The sequence below is a fragment of the Leopardus geoffroyi genome, chromosome A3, assembly GCF_018350155.1.
Source record: "Leopardus geoffroyi isolate Oge1 chromosome A3, O.geoffroyi_Oge1_pat1.0, whole genome shotgun sequence".
Lineage (NCBI taxonomy): Eukaryota > Metazoa > Chordata > Mammalia > Carnivora > Felidae > Leopardus > Leopardus geoffroyi.
In genome coordinates, this window is record NC_059336.1 from 110,351,726 (window position 1) to 110,367,226 (window position 15,501).

The window sequence follows — 15,501 nt, forward strand, 5'->3', positions numbered from 1 at the left end:
AATCACTTATATTAGGCAGTTAAGCCATTTTTTTTAAGGTTTATTCATTTTTTTTTTAAGAGACAGAGACAGAGATGGGGCGCCTGGGTGGGTCAGTCGGTTGGGCGTCTGACTTCGGCTCAGGTCACGATCTTGCGGTCCATGAGTTCGAGCCCCGCGTCGGGCTCTGGGCTGATGGCTCAGAGCCTGGAGCCTGCTTCCGATTCTGTGTCTCCCTCTCTCTCTGCCCCTCCCCATTCATGCTCTGTCTCTCTCTGTCTCAAAAATAAATAAAACGTTAAAAAAAAAATTAAAAAAAAAAAAAAAAAAGAGAGAGCATGAGTGGGGGAGGGGTAGAGAGAGAGGGAGACACAGAATCCGAAACAGGCTCCAGGCTCTGAGCCGTCAGCACAGAGCCCGATGTGGGGCTTGAACCATGAACTGTGAGATCATGACCTGAGCTGAAGTCGGACGCTCAACCAACTGAGCCACCCAGGCGCCCCGGTAATTAAGCCATTTTTATACAGATAGTATATAATACTACAATTATTTTTCCTATCTCTGTAAAAATTTCCATTAATCTTCTTAGGAAAATACGATTTAAAGTTATTAAATACTGTCGTGATAATATTGGTTGAACAGAGAAACAGAATGAGGAATTTTCTGTCTCTTTCAAATAAAACAATGATGGATTTAAAAGACAACATAGTTTCCTAGGGATTATATGTAAACCTAGCTAAACCTGGAGGGATATATTGTTGTCATTGATAGACAATCATGTTTTGAAATCATTTCTATGGACTTCGTAGACTTTTTGTCTTCAAAACTGTACAGTAATCAGAAAGAGAGGTTATTTAGAAGACAATTGTTTTCTAGGAATATTTTGGTAATACTAATAATTGTGTTTTGCATTTTCTTGTATTTTTCGATTAGGGAACGGAGCAACAATTTCCACCATTCGTTCTTCTTGTTTGGTGGGTTGTGCCATAACCCAGGACCATTCAGATTCCCTTGTTCAGGCTGCTGCCATTTCTTGCCTTCAGCAGCTTCACATGTTTGCACCACGACATGTCAACCTATCTAGTCTTGTTCCTAGCCTGTGTGTAAGTATAAAGCTGCTTCGTTTATATATTTATTTATTTAATATTTTCAAAGTTTATTTATTTTGAGAGGGACAGAGACAGCACAAGCGGCTGGTGGGGGGAGGGGGTGCGGTTGGCAGAGAGAGAGACAGAGAGAATCCCAAGCAGGCTGTCAGCACCAAGCCAGACGTGGAGCTCGAACTCCCAAACCGTGAGATCATGACCTGAGCCGAAACCAAGAGTCAGATGAGCCACCCAGGCACCCCTCATTCATGGATTTATTTAGAGAGCCCCAGATTTGTTTCCCAAAAGATTAAACTAGACCCAAAACAAAAAATGGAAGTTTCCTAGATTGTGAATCTTAGAGATTCAGCTTCAGTAGTCATTTTATGACTGTTCATTTTATTTACTGGTTTCCTTTTTCACCTTTTAAGAAATATTTTGATGAGCTGTTTATGTCTTGGCTAAGGATGTATCATATTTTTAGCTTTCCCCATTCAGAATTTTGTCTCCTAAAGTTTGATTGATAACTTCTGAGGGACAGTTGCTGTCATCACAGTCATTAATCTGTTCACTTAATAAATACTTATTGAGAAACTGCCATATGTCATGTACTATGCAAAGTACTGGGAATACATTTTATAGATGAGACAAGATGAAGTTTCTGTCATATAAAATTTATAGTTTACAAGGGAACATGGCCAATAATAATTATTTACCAATATGACAATTGCTAGAAAGGGCTATAGGAAGACATGTAACAGGGGAGCATGTCAGAATCCAGGCATTCAGAAAAGATTTCCCTGAAAAAATGATATTCAAGGTGTGATAAATAAGAGTTAGTTTGAGAGAAAGCATGGTATTGGTATAGACAGCATTTATTTTTAGGGAGAGAGAAAAATGTGAAAGGCCCCAAGATGGGAAGGAGTGTGATACATTCAAGAAACTGTTTAGTGGGTGTGGTTAGGCTGAGAGAGAAGGGGTGGATAGGGCCCAGGCACAGGATGAAGCTGGACAGTTAGCCAGGTGAGAGATCATGCAGACTTTCTAGATGTAGTAAAACTTTGGGCTTTTTTGGCTTTGAAAATTACGGTGGGGCGCCTGGTGGCTCAGTTGGTTAAGCGTCCAACTTCAGCTCCAGTCATGATCTCATGGTCCATGAGTTCCAGCCCCATGTCAAGCTCCGTGCTGATAGCTCGGAGCCTGGAGCCTGCTCTGAATTCTGTGTCTCCCTCTCTGTCTGCCACTTCCCCACTCACACTCTGTCCCCCTTTCAAAAATAAGTAAACATTAAAAAAATTTTTTTTAAAAAGAGAGAGAAATACGGTGGTCTAGGAGAGAGATGGTAATGACTTGCTCCCTATTAGTAGCAATGAGAATGCAGAAAAATAAATGGATTTGAGTGATGTTTAAGAGAAAGAATCAGTGCAATTCGTTGATTAATGGGCTGTAAGGAAAAAGGAGAAGGATATAATCCAAGTTCCTGACTTGCGCATAGTAATGTAATTTTCTGAGATTGGTAACACCAGAATAGGAGAAGGTTGGGAAAGGTGGATGTAATGAATTCAGTTTTAGACATTTAGTTAGTTTCATGAGCTAGAGTTCAGAAAAGAGAAGTCTGGTTGGAAAGGTAAATTTGGGAGGCATAAGCATTTAGATGGGCAATAAATACAGAAGTAGATAAGATCACCAGGGAGAGTGCTGCATGAGGAACCCAGCATATAACATTTAGGGAAAGAAAAAGAATCAGGAAAAATATGAAACAATCTGAGTGATTAAAGGAAAAATAGAGTTTGTAGTGTTCACGGAAGCCAAGTGGATTAGAGGAGTGTGCTGCTATAACATATTGTTAAAAGAATGAGAGCTATAATGTGTCCTTTGACTTTTGTCACATGATGGCTTCAGCAAGAGATCATCTTGCAGAGTGGTACCAATGGAAGCCCAAATACATTGGGCTGATGGTGGGATATGAATAGAAACTTCTTTCCAGAAGTTCACTTTGTGGGAGAGGACTGAGGACAGTAGGTCAAGGGGGAGATGGACTTTTTCTCCTATGGTAGTGAGATGTGAGGGTTTAAATGCTGAGGGGATGGAACCAGTAGGGTGGGAGAGTTTAAGGTGTGGGACGGAGAATGGAGAGATAATTAATCACCCAAGGTTTCTAATGGGATAAACTTCTCAGGGCACAAGGAAGAGAATCTCTCTCCCAGTACAGCATGAAGAAAGGGGGAGAGGATGAGTGTACATACAGATGAGTTTATGGATTTGGTGGCTTGAAGTTGGGGGGTTATCATCCAATGACTTTTACTTTCACGTAAAAGGGAAGATAAGTTTTATGAACAAAAGAGCAAAGAAGAGGGCCAGAAATTTGACAGGAGTGGGATGTGGGAGATTGAACTAACTGGAGAAATAGGAGTTTCCGTGGTAGGACTAAGGCTTCAGCGGAGAATAGTGACCCTTTTGGCTCCAGTGTGTGATTTGTAATGGTAGCAGTTCACCTTGTAGGATTTTTCTCCAAAACCTGTAATCAACTGAGCGCAGGCACTGAGCAGCCAGATAGATGCTTTGGTACATTCATGGTTGGACTTTGGCCAAGCAGGTTCAGTTAAATGACAGTAGGATGAAAGAAATAAGGATACTAACAAGATAGTGCTGAGACTATGAGCTCTCACTTCAGTAAAGGAGGAAGGAAAAGACAGTATGAGGCTGATATACAAGGAGAAAGAAAGGCGCTACAGATGTAACCATGGGAGGATATTGCTGAGAAAAAGGGAGGAGGTTACCCAGAATGAGGTGAAGGGACTGAAAGGCCAACATATTAGTTGTTAGATCTGATGTGGTATATTTAACGGACGCAATAAGGTTTGCTCTTGTTTCACCATAGACCAGGGGAATGTGAATCCGTCCTAGACCATCCCAGAATCTGAGAGTGCTGCAGGGCAGAAACCAGATGCTCATGAAATGTGTACAAAAAACATCCGCAAAGAAAATAGTCGATTAATAGTTCCTATCTGATTGCATTCTGCAACAAGATACGTAGCATCCTGCCAAAAACCATGGTTTAATGCCCAAGCTCCGAGGGCATTGATGGCATCTCTTGAACAAGGTGACTCTGTTATGTGATACAGCTTAGGTTACTGACAAAACACAGACATGTATTCTTTAGGTTGTCTGATTCCTCTCTCCATTTTTTTTCTCCTTAAATATAATTATACTATGGCATTGACTTTATGAAATAGAGCACATTTAAGAGGATCTGGTAAAGTAATAACATGAGTTTCTTTATCTCAGTGGAGGTTATCAATAAGCCACAGGCTGTGCAATGAGCCTCCAAACTGATTCCCTTGGCAGAACACCAAGGGTTTTATTACAAGGTGTGTTGGAGCACTTTCCTGAACCTCTTCCAAGAGGCTAAGTAGTAAGATTCCAGGTAGTTGGTTGGAAGGAGGTGGCTTGGCAGGGTAGCGATGAGAAAAGGGGCCATGCAAGGGGTTGTCTTGTTTCCACATTGCCAAAAGCCCCTGTGCTGTCTCCATACCAGATCTTTCGATACTGAAAATTAGTCCACACATGGGTTCATCCAAATTAGTGAAATCGGTTCAGATTTTTACAAATTTCGTGTTTATTCCTACTCAATCATTGCCATCAGAAATGGCAATATTGGGGCACCTGGGTGGCTCAGTCGGTTAAGCGTCCGACTTCGGCTCAGGTCATGATCTCGCGGTTCGTGAGTTCAAGCCCCGCGTCGGGCTCTGTGCTGGTGGCTCAGAGCCTGGAGCCTGTTTCAGATTCTGTGTCTCCCTCTCTCTCTGACCCTCCCCTGTTCATGCTCTGTCTCTCTCTGTCTCAAAAATAAATAAAGGTTAAAAAAAAAAAAAAAAAAAAAAGAAATGGCAATATTATGTGATACCATGTGTAATACCTCACACAAATGAATATTTTTTCAGCAAATGTATTGAGAGGTGAGTTTCACCATAGTAATCTTTAAGTGATATAAAAGTGTTAAAATTTGTGTGATGTTAGAACTATTCAAAATGTGTCTTTGAAAGAACAACCACCACTCTGAAGTATTGTTATTTCCCTCTTGGCAAGCAACTGCTTTTCTACCAGGTGACCACAGTTCCTCATTCTCCCGTCCTGACAGAAGTATTCCACACATAGGCATTGATGTCATCTGGGATAGTTGTAGGAAATGTCAGTGAGAAAAAGACTTGAACTGAATGCCCAGGTCATCAGTGTCAGAACAGGGGACGTCCAGTTGTCCAGGATGTATATGCGGTGGATGCAACAAGAGATAGCAAGATGATGTAGAGTATAAAATAACAGGCATTTTTATAGAAAGGTGGAGGTCTACTGTAGGAGTAAGCAACACAATGTTCCTGAAGTTTGTGAAATATAAGACAAAAAAGTTTCTTTGGAAAACAATTAGGCATAATCTAAACTAGTTTAATATATGCATATGCTAGGACCCAGAAACTTCACTCTTTTTTTTTTATAGGCTTTTTTTTTTTTTTTTTACATGTATTTATTTTGAGAGAAAGAGAGTATGTGAGCGGGGAGGGGCAGAGAGAGAGAGAGAGTATACCAAGCAGACTCCGTGCTGTCTACGCAGAGCCTGATGCGGTCTCAATCTCAGGAACCGTGAGATCATGACCTGAGCTAAAATCAAGAGTAGGACGCTTGGGGCACCTGGGTGGCTCAGTCAGTTGAGTGTCTGACTTCAGCTCAGGTCATGATCTCACGGTTCTTGAGTTCGAGCCCCATATTGGACTTGCTGCTGTCAACACAGAGCCTGCTTCAGATCCTCTGTCCCTCTCTCTGCCCCTGCTCCACTCATGCATGCATGCATGCGTGCGCGCTCTCTTGCGCTGTCTCTCTCTCAAAAATAAACATTAAAAAAAAAAGTAGACACTTAACCAACTGAGCCATCCAGGTGCCCCCAGCAACTTCAGTCTTAAGTAAATAGCTGAAAGAAATACATGCATATGTGTGCCAAAATACATGTGCAGGAATGTTCATTGATTGGTTATTCAAAATAGCCAAAACCCAGAAATGACCTATATGTCTACCAGTGAGCAGTGGATAAATAGTGATATAATATTCAACAGAACACTACACAGCAATAAAAACAAACTGAAATGTAGTTACTTGGATGAATCTCACAGATAAATTTCTGAGAAGCCGGACATAAGAGCACACTACATGGTTCCATTTATATAAAGTTCAAGAGCAGGCTAAATGAAACTATAATGATGGATGTCACTATAGATTCTCATTACCTCTAAGGAGCTAGGGAGGGACATTAGGAAGCCACATATTTTTATCAAATATTTATTCAAACAAATATGTCTTTATTTTACCTGATTTACAGTGACTGTAAGACACCATCGATTGTAATTTGCATCTCTAATACTAGAGATGTTAAAATGGAAAAAAATATATATGCCTCAGAATCATTAAAATGGAGTATTCAAAGTACTTTGAAAACAAAAGTGTTCTATTTTTTTCTCTTCAGCTCTCCCAATCAACATTTGTTGAATGTATTTTCTTAGCTACAATTCTTTTTTTTTTAATATTAAAAAAAATTTTTTTACGTAAACTCTGTGCCCAACATGGGGCTTGAACTCACGACCCCAAGATAAAGAGTTGCATGGTGTATAGACTGAGCCAGCAAGGCACCCCTCTTAGCTACAATTCTATTTAGTTGCAACTAAATTAAATTTTTATGATGTTCTGTTTATATATATTTAATCATTTGATTCTTACCACAATCATGTAAGATAGGGTGGGTATTGTCCCCAATGTACACATGAAAAGGCAGAAACTCTGAGAGACTAAGTGACTTGTTCTTTGCATCTCATGTGACCATGCTTAAGCTTTCTAATTAGAGGATATTTGAAAGTTCCAAAATGTCTTAATTTTAAGGAAATGGAGTGAATAAAACATTTTATTGAAAGAAATCTGTCAGGTTTTCTCCCCTCAGTTATATATATATATATATATATATATATATATATATATATATACACACACACACACATATATATATATGTATATATATAAATATGTATATATAGATATATATTTTAAATACTTGGTATAAGTTTCACGGGCTATGAATTTTATGCAAATATATCTGGAATTAAAAATGCTGTATTGGTAGTATAAAAATATACTATCTAGCATTGTGAAGGGGTGGTGTATTCCATATAATTATTCCCCCTTTCGCTATTTCTGGATGAGATTTTTTACTAACATATATTACTTACATTTCTTATCTCCTTGCTTAAGAAGTAGCTCATGGGACCTAATTTAATATTTTCTTGGTGAATCAGCTTTATAGTAATAATAACTAATCTGTATTGAGTAAGTATGTCAATCATTGTTCTAAGCAAAATACTTGCATTAACTTATTTTATTTTCACTATATTCCTGCAAAGAATTACTCTCCACATTTTGCATATGGACAAACAAGGCACAGAGAGGTTAAGTAACTAGTCGAAGGTCACACAGAAGTAAATGACAACCAAGATTCAAACCCAGTCTAGCTATCAGAGCACAAGCTCTTAATCATCATGTTATGCTGTGTCTTATACTTCATGTATTAAAGTGTGCTACATTGATTCTTTCAATGTCTTTCAGGATCTTTTGAGATGAAAAACAATTCTTTTCCAAAAGGGCCCATTTTGGAATTTTTTCCAGGTGTAAATATTGGCTTGATTTTTTTTATTTTAATAAACAACCCTTCTTTGCTTTCATTCCTTGCTAACTTTTCATTGACTACATATAATCTTTATGCACTTAACAATTTTTAAATTTTTTTTATGTTTATTTATTTTTGAGACAGAGGGAGACAGAGCGTGAGTGGGGGAGGGGCATAGAGAGAGGGAGACTCAGAATCTGAAACAGGCTCTGGGCTCTGAGCTGTCAGCACAGAACCCAATGCGGGGCTCGAACCCACGAACCATGAGATCATGACCTGAGCCGAAGTCGGATGCTTCACCGACTGAGCTACTCAGGCACCCCTGCAGTTAAAAATTTTGGATGACAACATTTAGTAGGACCGTGTGTAAAATAAGATGTGCAAGAGATCCATCTGGATTTTTATGTAAGTATATTGTATGGTCTTTAGTGACCAGGTCTTGGGACAGTTATTTTGGCCACTAAAATATTCCTTATATGCTTTATTGGTATTATTATTTTTCCAAAAGGCCATTTATTTGGCTATATATTTAACAACTGATGTTGTTCAACGAAGAGCCTCTTCCCAAGTAAAGTGTTAATATATATTCATTAGGTAAATGAGATCGCAGTGTTTTTAAAAAAATTGTCTAATATGTCATGGTTTACAGGTTCACTTATGTAGTTCCCATTTGCTGCTTCGACGCGCAGCCGTGGCGTGTCTCCGGCAGCTCGCCCAAAGAGAAGCTGCGGAAGTCTGTGAATATGCCATGAGCCTAGCCAAAAATGCAGGCGACAAGGAGAACAGTGGTACTAGTAAGTTACCTTATCGGTCATTATTCTTTTTGTTTAAATACTTAACCATTTCACAGGAGTATTGCTCTTTAAGTAACATTTTTGCTTTCAAGGATAGTCATTCTTCCTGTCCTTTTAAATAAAATAAAACCATTATCACTTAGAAAACACCTCCAGTGTAGTTTTTAGAAAGATTTTTTTAATGTTTATTTATTTATAATTTTTTTAATGTTTTTATTTATTTTTTAGAGAGAGAGAGAGCAAGTGGGAGAGGGGCAGAGAGAGAGAGAGGGAGACATAGAATCTGAAGCAGGCTCCAGGCTCCGAGCTGTCAGGGCAGAGGCTGATGCAGGGCTCAAACCCATAAGCCATGAGATCATGACCTGAGCCAAAGTCAGACGCTCAACTGACTGAGCCACCCAGGCGCCCCATAAATGTTTATTGATTTTTTTGAGAGAGAGAGAGAGAGACAGACAGACAGAGAGAGAGAGAGAGAGAGAGAAACAGAGACAGCATAAACAGGGGAGGGGCAGAGAGAGAAGAGAGAGAATCCCAAGCAGGCTCCACGCTCAGCACTGAGCCCGACATGGGGCTTGATCCCACAACTCTGAGATCATGACCGAGCTGAAATCAAGAATCAGATGCTTAACTGACAGAGCCACCCACATGCCCCAAAAAATTCCAGTATGGTTTTCTTGGTAATTTTACACTTTTACCTTTTTTAAGGTTTGGAGCTAAACAGCATTTAGTATCAAGATACTTGTGCCATGCCTTGAGGATGATTTAGCTATATATAAAGGATAACTAACTCTAAGGATGTTGCTCAGTATCACTGATAGACTTCTGGAAAGAGCAATGATCTATTTGGGGGGTACCTGAAAGCTTTGGTCCCTTTTGAAAAGTGATGCAACTTTTCCTCAAGAAGGTAAAGCTAGAGTAACCAATAAAACAAGAAATGTCAGTACATGTTTGGGTAGCAAAAGGTAGATCTTTGCTTTCTTCAATTCTTTCTGTTTTTGGGGGGGGTTTATGTATAACTTGAATTTCATACTTGGTCTTCTGGTCCCTAGGGATTGGTTGCTTGGGAACTTTTTCAGAGCTTAATTGACAGATATTTCCTTATTGTGAGAGAAAAATTTTTACTTACAAGAGCTTTCAAAGGCATAGAAGTTGCTTGGGTACTAAGAAGCAAGATACTAAAATATCTTCAATTTTAGCATAGTGTAGGAGCTCTATTAACAAATATACTGTATTGTAGAAATGTGAAAGAAGCTATACAATAAACATTATTGCTTTTAAGAGAGAAAACATAGAACCAAAAGTAATTACAGAATATTCCTGAATAAGATATAAAATTTTATTTTAATTTTTTTATTTTTATCTTTTTTAAAAATTGAGGAGTTTATTAGAGAAATATGAGAGGCAAAGACACCCCAAGTGACAGAAAGAAAATTCTGAAAATGTCCCTTCAAGCCAAGTGGGGGCCTGGCCTTGACCTCCCCAAAAGGACAAGAAACTGGTGGGTTACCAACAACATTCTCTGGTGGCCACCTTGCCAGGGCGTAAGTGTTCTCAGCCAGCACCGCTCCACTCCACCCCCCTCCCCTCCAAAGGTGGAAAGGAGACAAAGACTGTTTATAGAACCAATGCAGAGGCAATGGGAGCTATAAGGACAGTCTGAGAGAGAGAGAGAGAAAAGGAGGTGGGGAGGACCTTAACAAAGAGTCCCAGGCGTTTGGCTCTGCACGGCCTCAAATGCATTGACAAACAGTTCTACAAAATGGTTACTTACAAGGTAAAATGCCTAATGCTGTTTCTGAGAGTGCCCCTGGACTTCTTCCCACACGCCACATCACACACCAATGTATGTGGCAGGGCCCAAAGGCCACGCTTTGGAAAAAAGTAAAACCAGAATAAGCCCTGTTGCTCTTTAAGGAGAGAGGAAGGAGCGGAGGCTGCTGGGGCCTTTCCCAGGTACGCCTCCCAGCAGCAGCATGGCACGGTGCTAGGTCTCACCTTTTGTCACCCGTGCTTCAGTGTACTCTAGTCTCTGTTCAAAGGCTGTCAGTTTCTCGTTTAGTGTTGCAAGTCTTGAACAACAAGATGTATCGAATGAGTTGAGAAAGTCCACAATTTGTTGATGCTGCTGCTGATGACCTCAGTATACTCCCAGTTCGCTCAGTCCTGCTGAACCTCCCACAGTACCGATCCTCTTGACCCACCATGGCTGCCCAAGATATAAAATTTTAAAACATTTACATTCAGCCACCATCATTGAAGTTGAAAGACAAACTAAGAGGGGGAAATATTTGCAAAATATATTTATTGCTTTATTTATTGAAGTGTGTATATTTATGTTTTAATATTTTTAATTTTTTTAATGTTTATTTATTTTTGAGAGAGAGAGAGAGGCAGAGCATGAGCAGGGGAGGGGAAGAGAGAGGGAGACACAGAACAAGAAGCAGGCTCCAGGCTATGAGCTGTCAGCATAGAGTCCGACGCAGGGCTCGAACTCACGGACCGCGAGATCACGTCCTGGGCTGAAGCCAGACACTCAACCAACTGAGCCACCCAGGCACCCCTGTTTTAATATTTTTAAAGCTTAAAAGCTTAGTGTGTTGGGGGTCCTAAGACCACCCCACATTTGATGATGCAGTAGAAGGACTTAGCATATAGTCATGCTTATGGCTATGGTTTATTACAGCAACTGGATACAAAGCAAAATTTGCAGAGGGAAAAGGTACTTGGGGTGAAGTCTGGAGCAAACCAGGCTCAGGTTTCCAAGCGCCCATGCCCCATGAAGTCACACAGGAGCTGCTTGACTCCCCCACAATCTGTTTTGACAACACACATGAAATGTCTACCAGGGAATCTTCTCAGAGACTCAGTCCCCAAGGTTTTTATTGGGCACTGGTTGACGGGGTATGTCTGCCTAGCATGTTTCAAAAGCCCAGATGTTCAAAAGTCAGGCGGATGTTTGGCATAAACCATACTGTTTGTACAAACAGGTTAGGCATAGTGAGCCACTTTTACCAGGAAATGGTGGGAACCCTCCTGAAACCCAGTTCTCTCAGATGCTAACAGAGGGCTAACCTGAATATCAGGCCTTACTAAGTATTCTCAGGCCTGCTATGTTAACTGCCTTTTGCATCTACAGAAATCATGACAGCATAAGAAACATGTTTTATCAAAGAACAAGTATCAACATAGGAAATATTTTCAACCTCCAGTGATTAAATAATAATTAAATTATAAGTCAGTGCAATAATAAGATAGCATTTTTCTTTTATGAAACTGACCAGATTAAAAATAATGATTATAACTAGCGTTGGGAGAGGTATGAATAGAAGACAAATGTCTTACACTGCAGATAGGAAGAAATGTAAAGTCATACAAATTTTTTGGATTTGTCAGTATTTTTTGTCAGCTTACCCTTTGACCTAGCAATTCCCCTTTTAGGAATCCATCCTCAATGAGTTAATCAATGTTCTCTTAATTCAGTGGTTTGCTATGTAGCTATGAAAATTCATGTTATAGAAGTATAATTCCTGATATGGGAACATATTACCTGCTGCTAAGTGAAAATTAAGCTTCTGTGTCTAATTTCTCACTAATGTTCTCTTTCCTTGGAACCTTTTCTTTTGACTTTTCCTACTGTCTGAATTCCTTTCATTGTGGCTGTTTTCTGCAGACACCCCTCATTTGTCTTTGGAGTGACTCAACTAAAAGAGTCACTTTTCAGTTTCCATCCATCTGTCTCACTCTCTTCAAGGTTCAGAGGACTTTAGACTTCGGAGCTCGCAGTATTCATTATTATTATTTTTTTTAATGTTTATTTATTCTTGAGATAGAGACAGAGCATGAGCAGGGGAGGGGCAGAGAGAGAGAGAGACACAATCCCAAGCAGGCTCCAGGCTCCGAGCTGTGAGCACAGAGCCTGACGCAGGGCTTGAACTCACAGACCGTGGCATCATGACCTGAGCCAAAGTCGGATGCTTAACCGACTGAACCACCTGGGTACCCCCACGGTGTTCATTCTTAAGGCTACCTGTTGTACAAATTTTGCTGTTTATAAGAACAAAAAGATTTTCAGATAAAGCAAGACATTTACTATCTTATAACAATATTGCTTTTTTAGTTGAAGTATAAGTAACATACAATGTTATGTTAGTTTCAGGGATACAACATAGAGATCCACAATTCCGTACATGATGAAGTGCTCACCATGATAAGCGTAGTCGCCATCTGTCATCATACGACATTATTACGATATTGTTGACTGTATTCCTTGTTTGTACTTTTCATCCCTGTGACTTACTTTATAGCTTGAAGTTTGTGCCTCCTAATCCCCTTCACCTATTTTATCCATCTCGCCATTCAGTATTACTTTTGGATTGTATGTTTCTTGGAAAGGACTTTCCCAGTTTTTAAGTGTTCGTATAGCATATAATCCATTTATGATTTGTGTTCTGACTTTATAAAGCCAGATTTTTAAAAATCTGAACTATAAGACTGAATGAATTTCAATTTGTTCTTCCAACAAATATAGCAGTAATTATTTTTTAGGCCATTAAATTCAGTCTACCTAGAAATATATCTCTTTCCCACACTTTTTCTTTTTTACGTGAAATATATATCTATTTAGCATTCCCTGGAGATTTGTTTAAACTACTCAGAATAATCAGTCTTAAAGATCAGATTTATTGTCAGATTAAATTCTAAACCTAAGGATATGTATGTAAACTGGAGAACATAAATTGTATGTGTAGCTAGCTTGTTTTGTTGTAATCCTGAATTTACATGTAAGCATTGGTATTTAACGTAATTGTTACCTCTAGTGTACAACAAAATCCTGTACAAGTTCATTTATAAAATTTGCTTTTCAGATGTCAGTCCTTTTGCACCTGGAGTTAGTTCCCGAAGTGATATCCATTGCCGGCACCAAGGTGTTAATATAACAGAAACTGGTCTTGAAGGGCTTCTTTTTGGAATGCTAGACCGGGAGACAGATAGAAAATTATGTTCTGATATTCACGATACTTTGGGGCATATGCTGTCATCACTGGCTGTAGAAAAACTTTCTCATTGGCTAATGCTTTGTAAAGATGTCCTGGCAGCTTCTAGTGGTATGTATTCAATATATAAAATAGTGAATATTTTCCCTCTCATATACATTTGTATGTGTAAATATATGGATACAGATACATAAAAAGATATATAGATACATAGATTTAAATTTGAGCTTGCATTTAAAAATACTAATACATTTTAATCTATAAATCCCTATATAAATGTTGAAGGTTAAATTACATTACAAAGTAATATGCTTTCTTTGATTTGGGGGAAACAGCTAATTTCAAACTAAATTTTCATGTATGAAAACCCCCAGTTACTCCATAGTTCAACATAGTATGTAAAACTAGTGAAATATGTAAAAGGCTTTTATGTTACCCTTTTTTTGGTTTCTGATTGTTTTTTTTTTTTTTTTAACTTACCAATTCTACTGTTTTCAAAGGAATGAGAATTTAGTCCTTTTTTATTAGCAATCTTCTAACATGAATGCAAGTTCTATAACATCATTTTTGCTATATGGAAATTTGTCATAATATACTGTTTTTTGTTATAGATATGAGCACTGCAACTCCCTTAAGTAGTGGAAAAGATGAGGAATCTGAGAAGAAAGATGAAATGGATGATGATACCATGTTCACCACACTAGGCGAAGAGGATAAATCAAAGCCCTTCGTGGCACCTCGCTGGGCCACTCGGGTGTTTGCTGCCGATTGCCTGTGCCGAATCATCAATTTGTGTGAGAATGCGGACCAGGCCCACTTTGATCTTGCGATGGCACGTTCTGCTAAACTACGAAACCCTACAAGTAAATTTAAAATCAGTACTTCTTCTATAGGTTTGAGATATTTTGCTGCTAGGTAACGTGCTTTAGATTCTGCCTTTCATGTCTTGCATTCATGTGCCTTTTACCTTTGTTTTCTGTCCCCTAAACATACTACCCATCTTCTGCTTTGTATTTGGAAGATAAGTTGAAGAAAGTGGTTCAAAGGTATATGTCTACCTATCTTAAGGTAGACGTATCTTAATCATGTCCCCTCAGGGTAATAATGACAGTAACTTACATATCCTTTGTACTTTGTCCTAGTGTTAGCACTTCAATGTAAAAGATAGAGCAACGCTTTAAGGTGCATAAGCAAAGTGAATTTTGCAGTCCCCAGCCATGGAGAATGTCAGAATTCATGAGTGCTATCATTCAATTCAACTCAAACTCTCAGATTTCAGAAATGCTGCTAGGTAGTTTTAAAAAAGTGAAAATTGTTGGTTACTGAGACCTGTCACTTTTTTATATTTTATGACCTTTTTATATCCCATAATTCCCTGGATCCGATATTATAGGGAGTTTGCAAAGAAATCATCGCATCCAATATCCTCCTTTTACAAATGAGAATCAGAGAAGCTGAGGGCAGTAAGAGAGTAATAGACTCTGTCTCGTCATTTGTTGTCTCTTCATTGCCCTGTCATTTTCTTACATATGTAAAGACAAACTGTATATGTTAATAGTATTGAAGTCTGTACATTAAAATGCCTTCCAGTTTGTTTTGTTACTAAATGCCTTTCAGTTTACTAGAGCTCACAAATGGATTAAAAAACAAAAGGTAAAACAGTACTCCATGTATAGAATGTGAATCTGAAGGTACAGTTATCAGGAAAGCACAATTATCATGAGCACAGTGTCTTTATTCCTGTCATTATTTATCAAATATTTACCAAATCCTGTTCTTTGCTACACATTGGGGATACAAAGAAAAAGAAAACAGAGTCCACATCCTTGAAGAATTTCTAGACTAGAAGACAAAAAGGCTTGTCTCAAACAATTACATGTCCCATAGTGGTATGATGGAGTATTTGGGGAACATAAAAAAAGTAGTGTTCATTTCCTGAAGAGCCAGGG

General features: G+C 38.8%; 1 protein-coding gene across 3 annotated transcripts in view; it reads left to right on the top strand.

Moving 5' to 3' along the window:
* Positions 1 to 15,501, top strand: part of HEATR5B (HEAT repeat containing 5B) — a 99,698-nt gene that overhangs the window by 42,751 nt on the left and 41,446 nt on the right. For all 3 annotated transcript variants that reach the window (XM_045447122.1, XM_045447124.1, XM_045447123.1), the window contains exons 21-24: positions 913 to 1,082; positions 8,414 to 8,558; positions 13,424 to 13,663; positions 14,164 to 14,415. In XM_045447122.1, the coding sequence (XP_045303078.1) occupies positions 913 to 1,082; positions 8,414 to 8,558; positions 13,424 to 13,663; positions 14,164 to 14,415 (807 nt within the window). The remainder of the gene's footprint in view (positions 1 to 912; positions 1,083 to 8,413; positions 8,559 to 13,423; positions 13,664 to 14,163; positions 14,416 to 15,501) is intronic.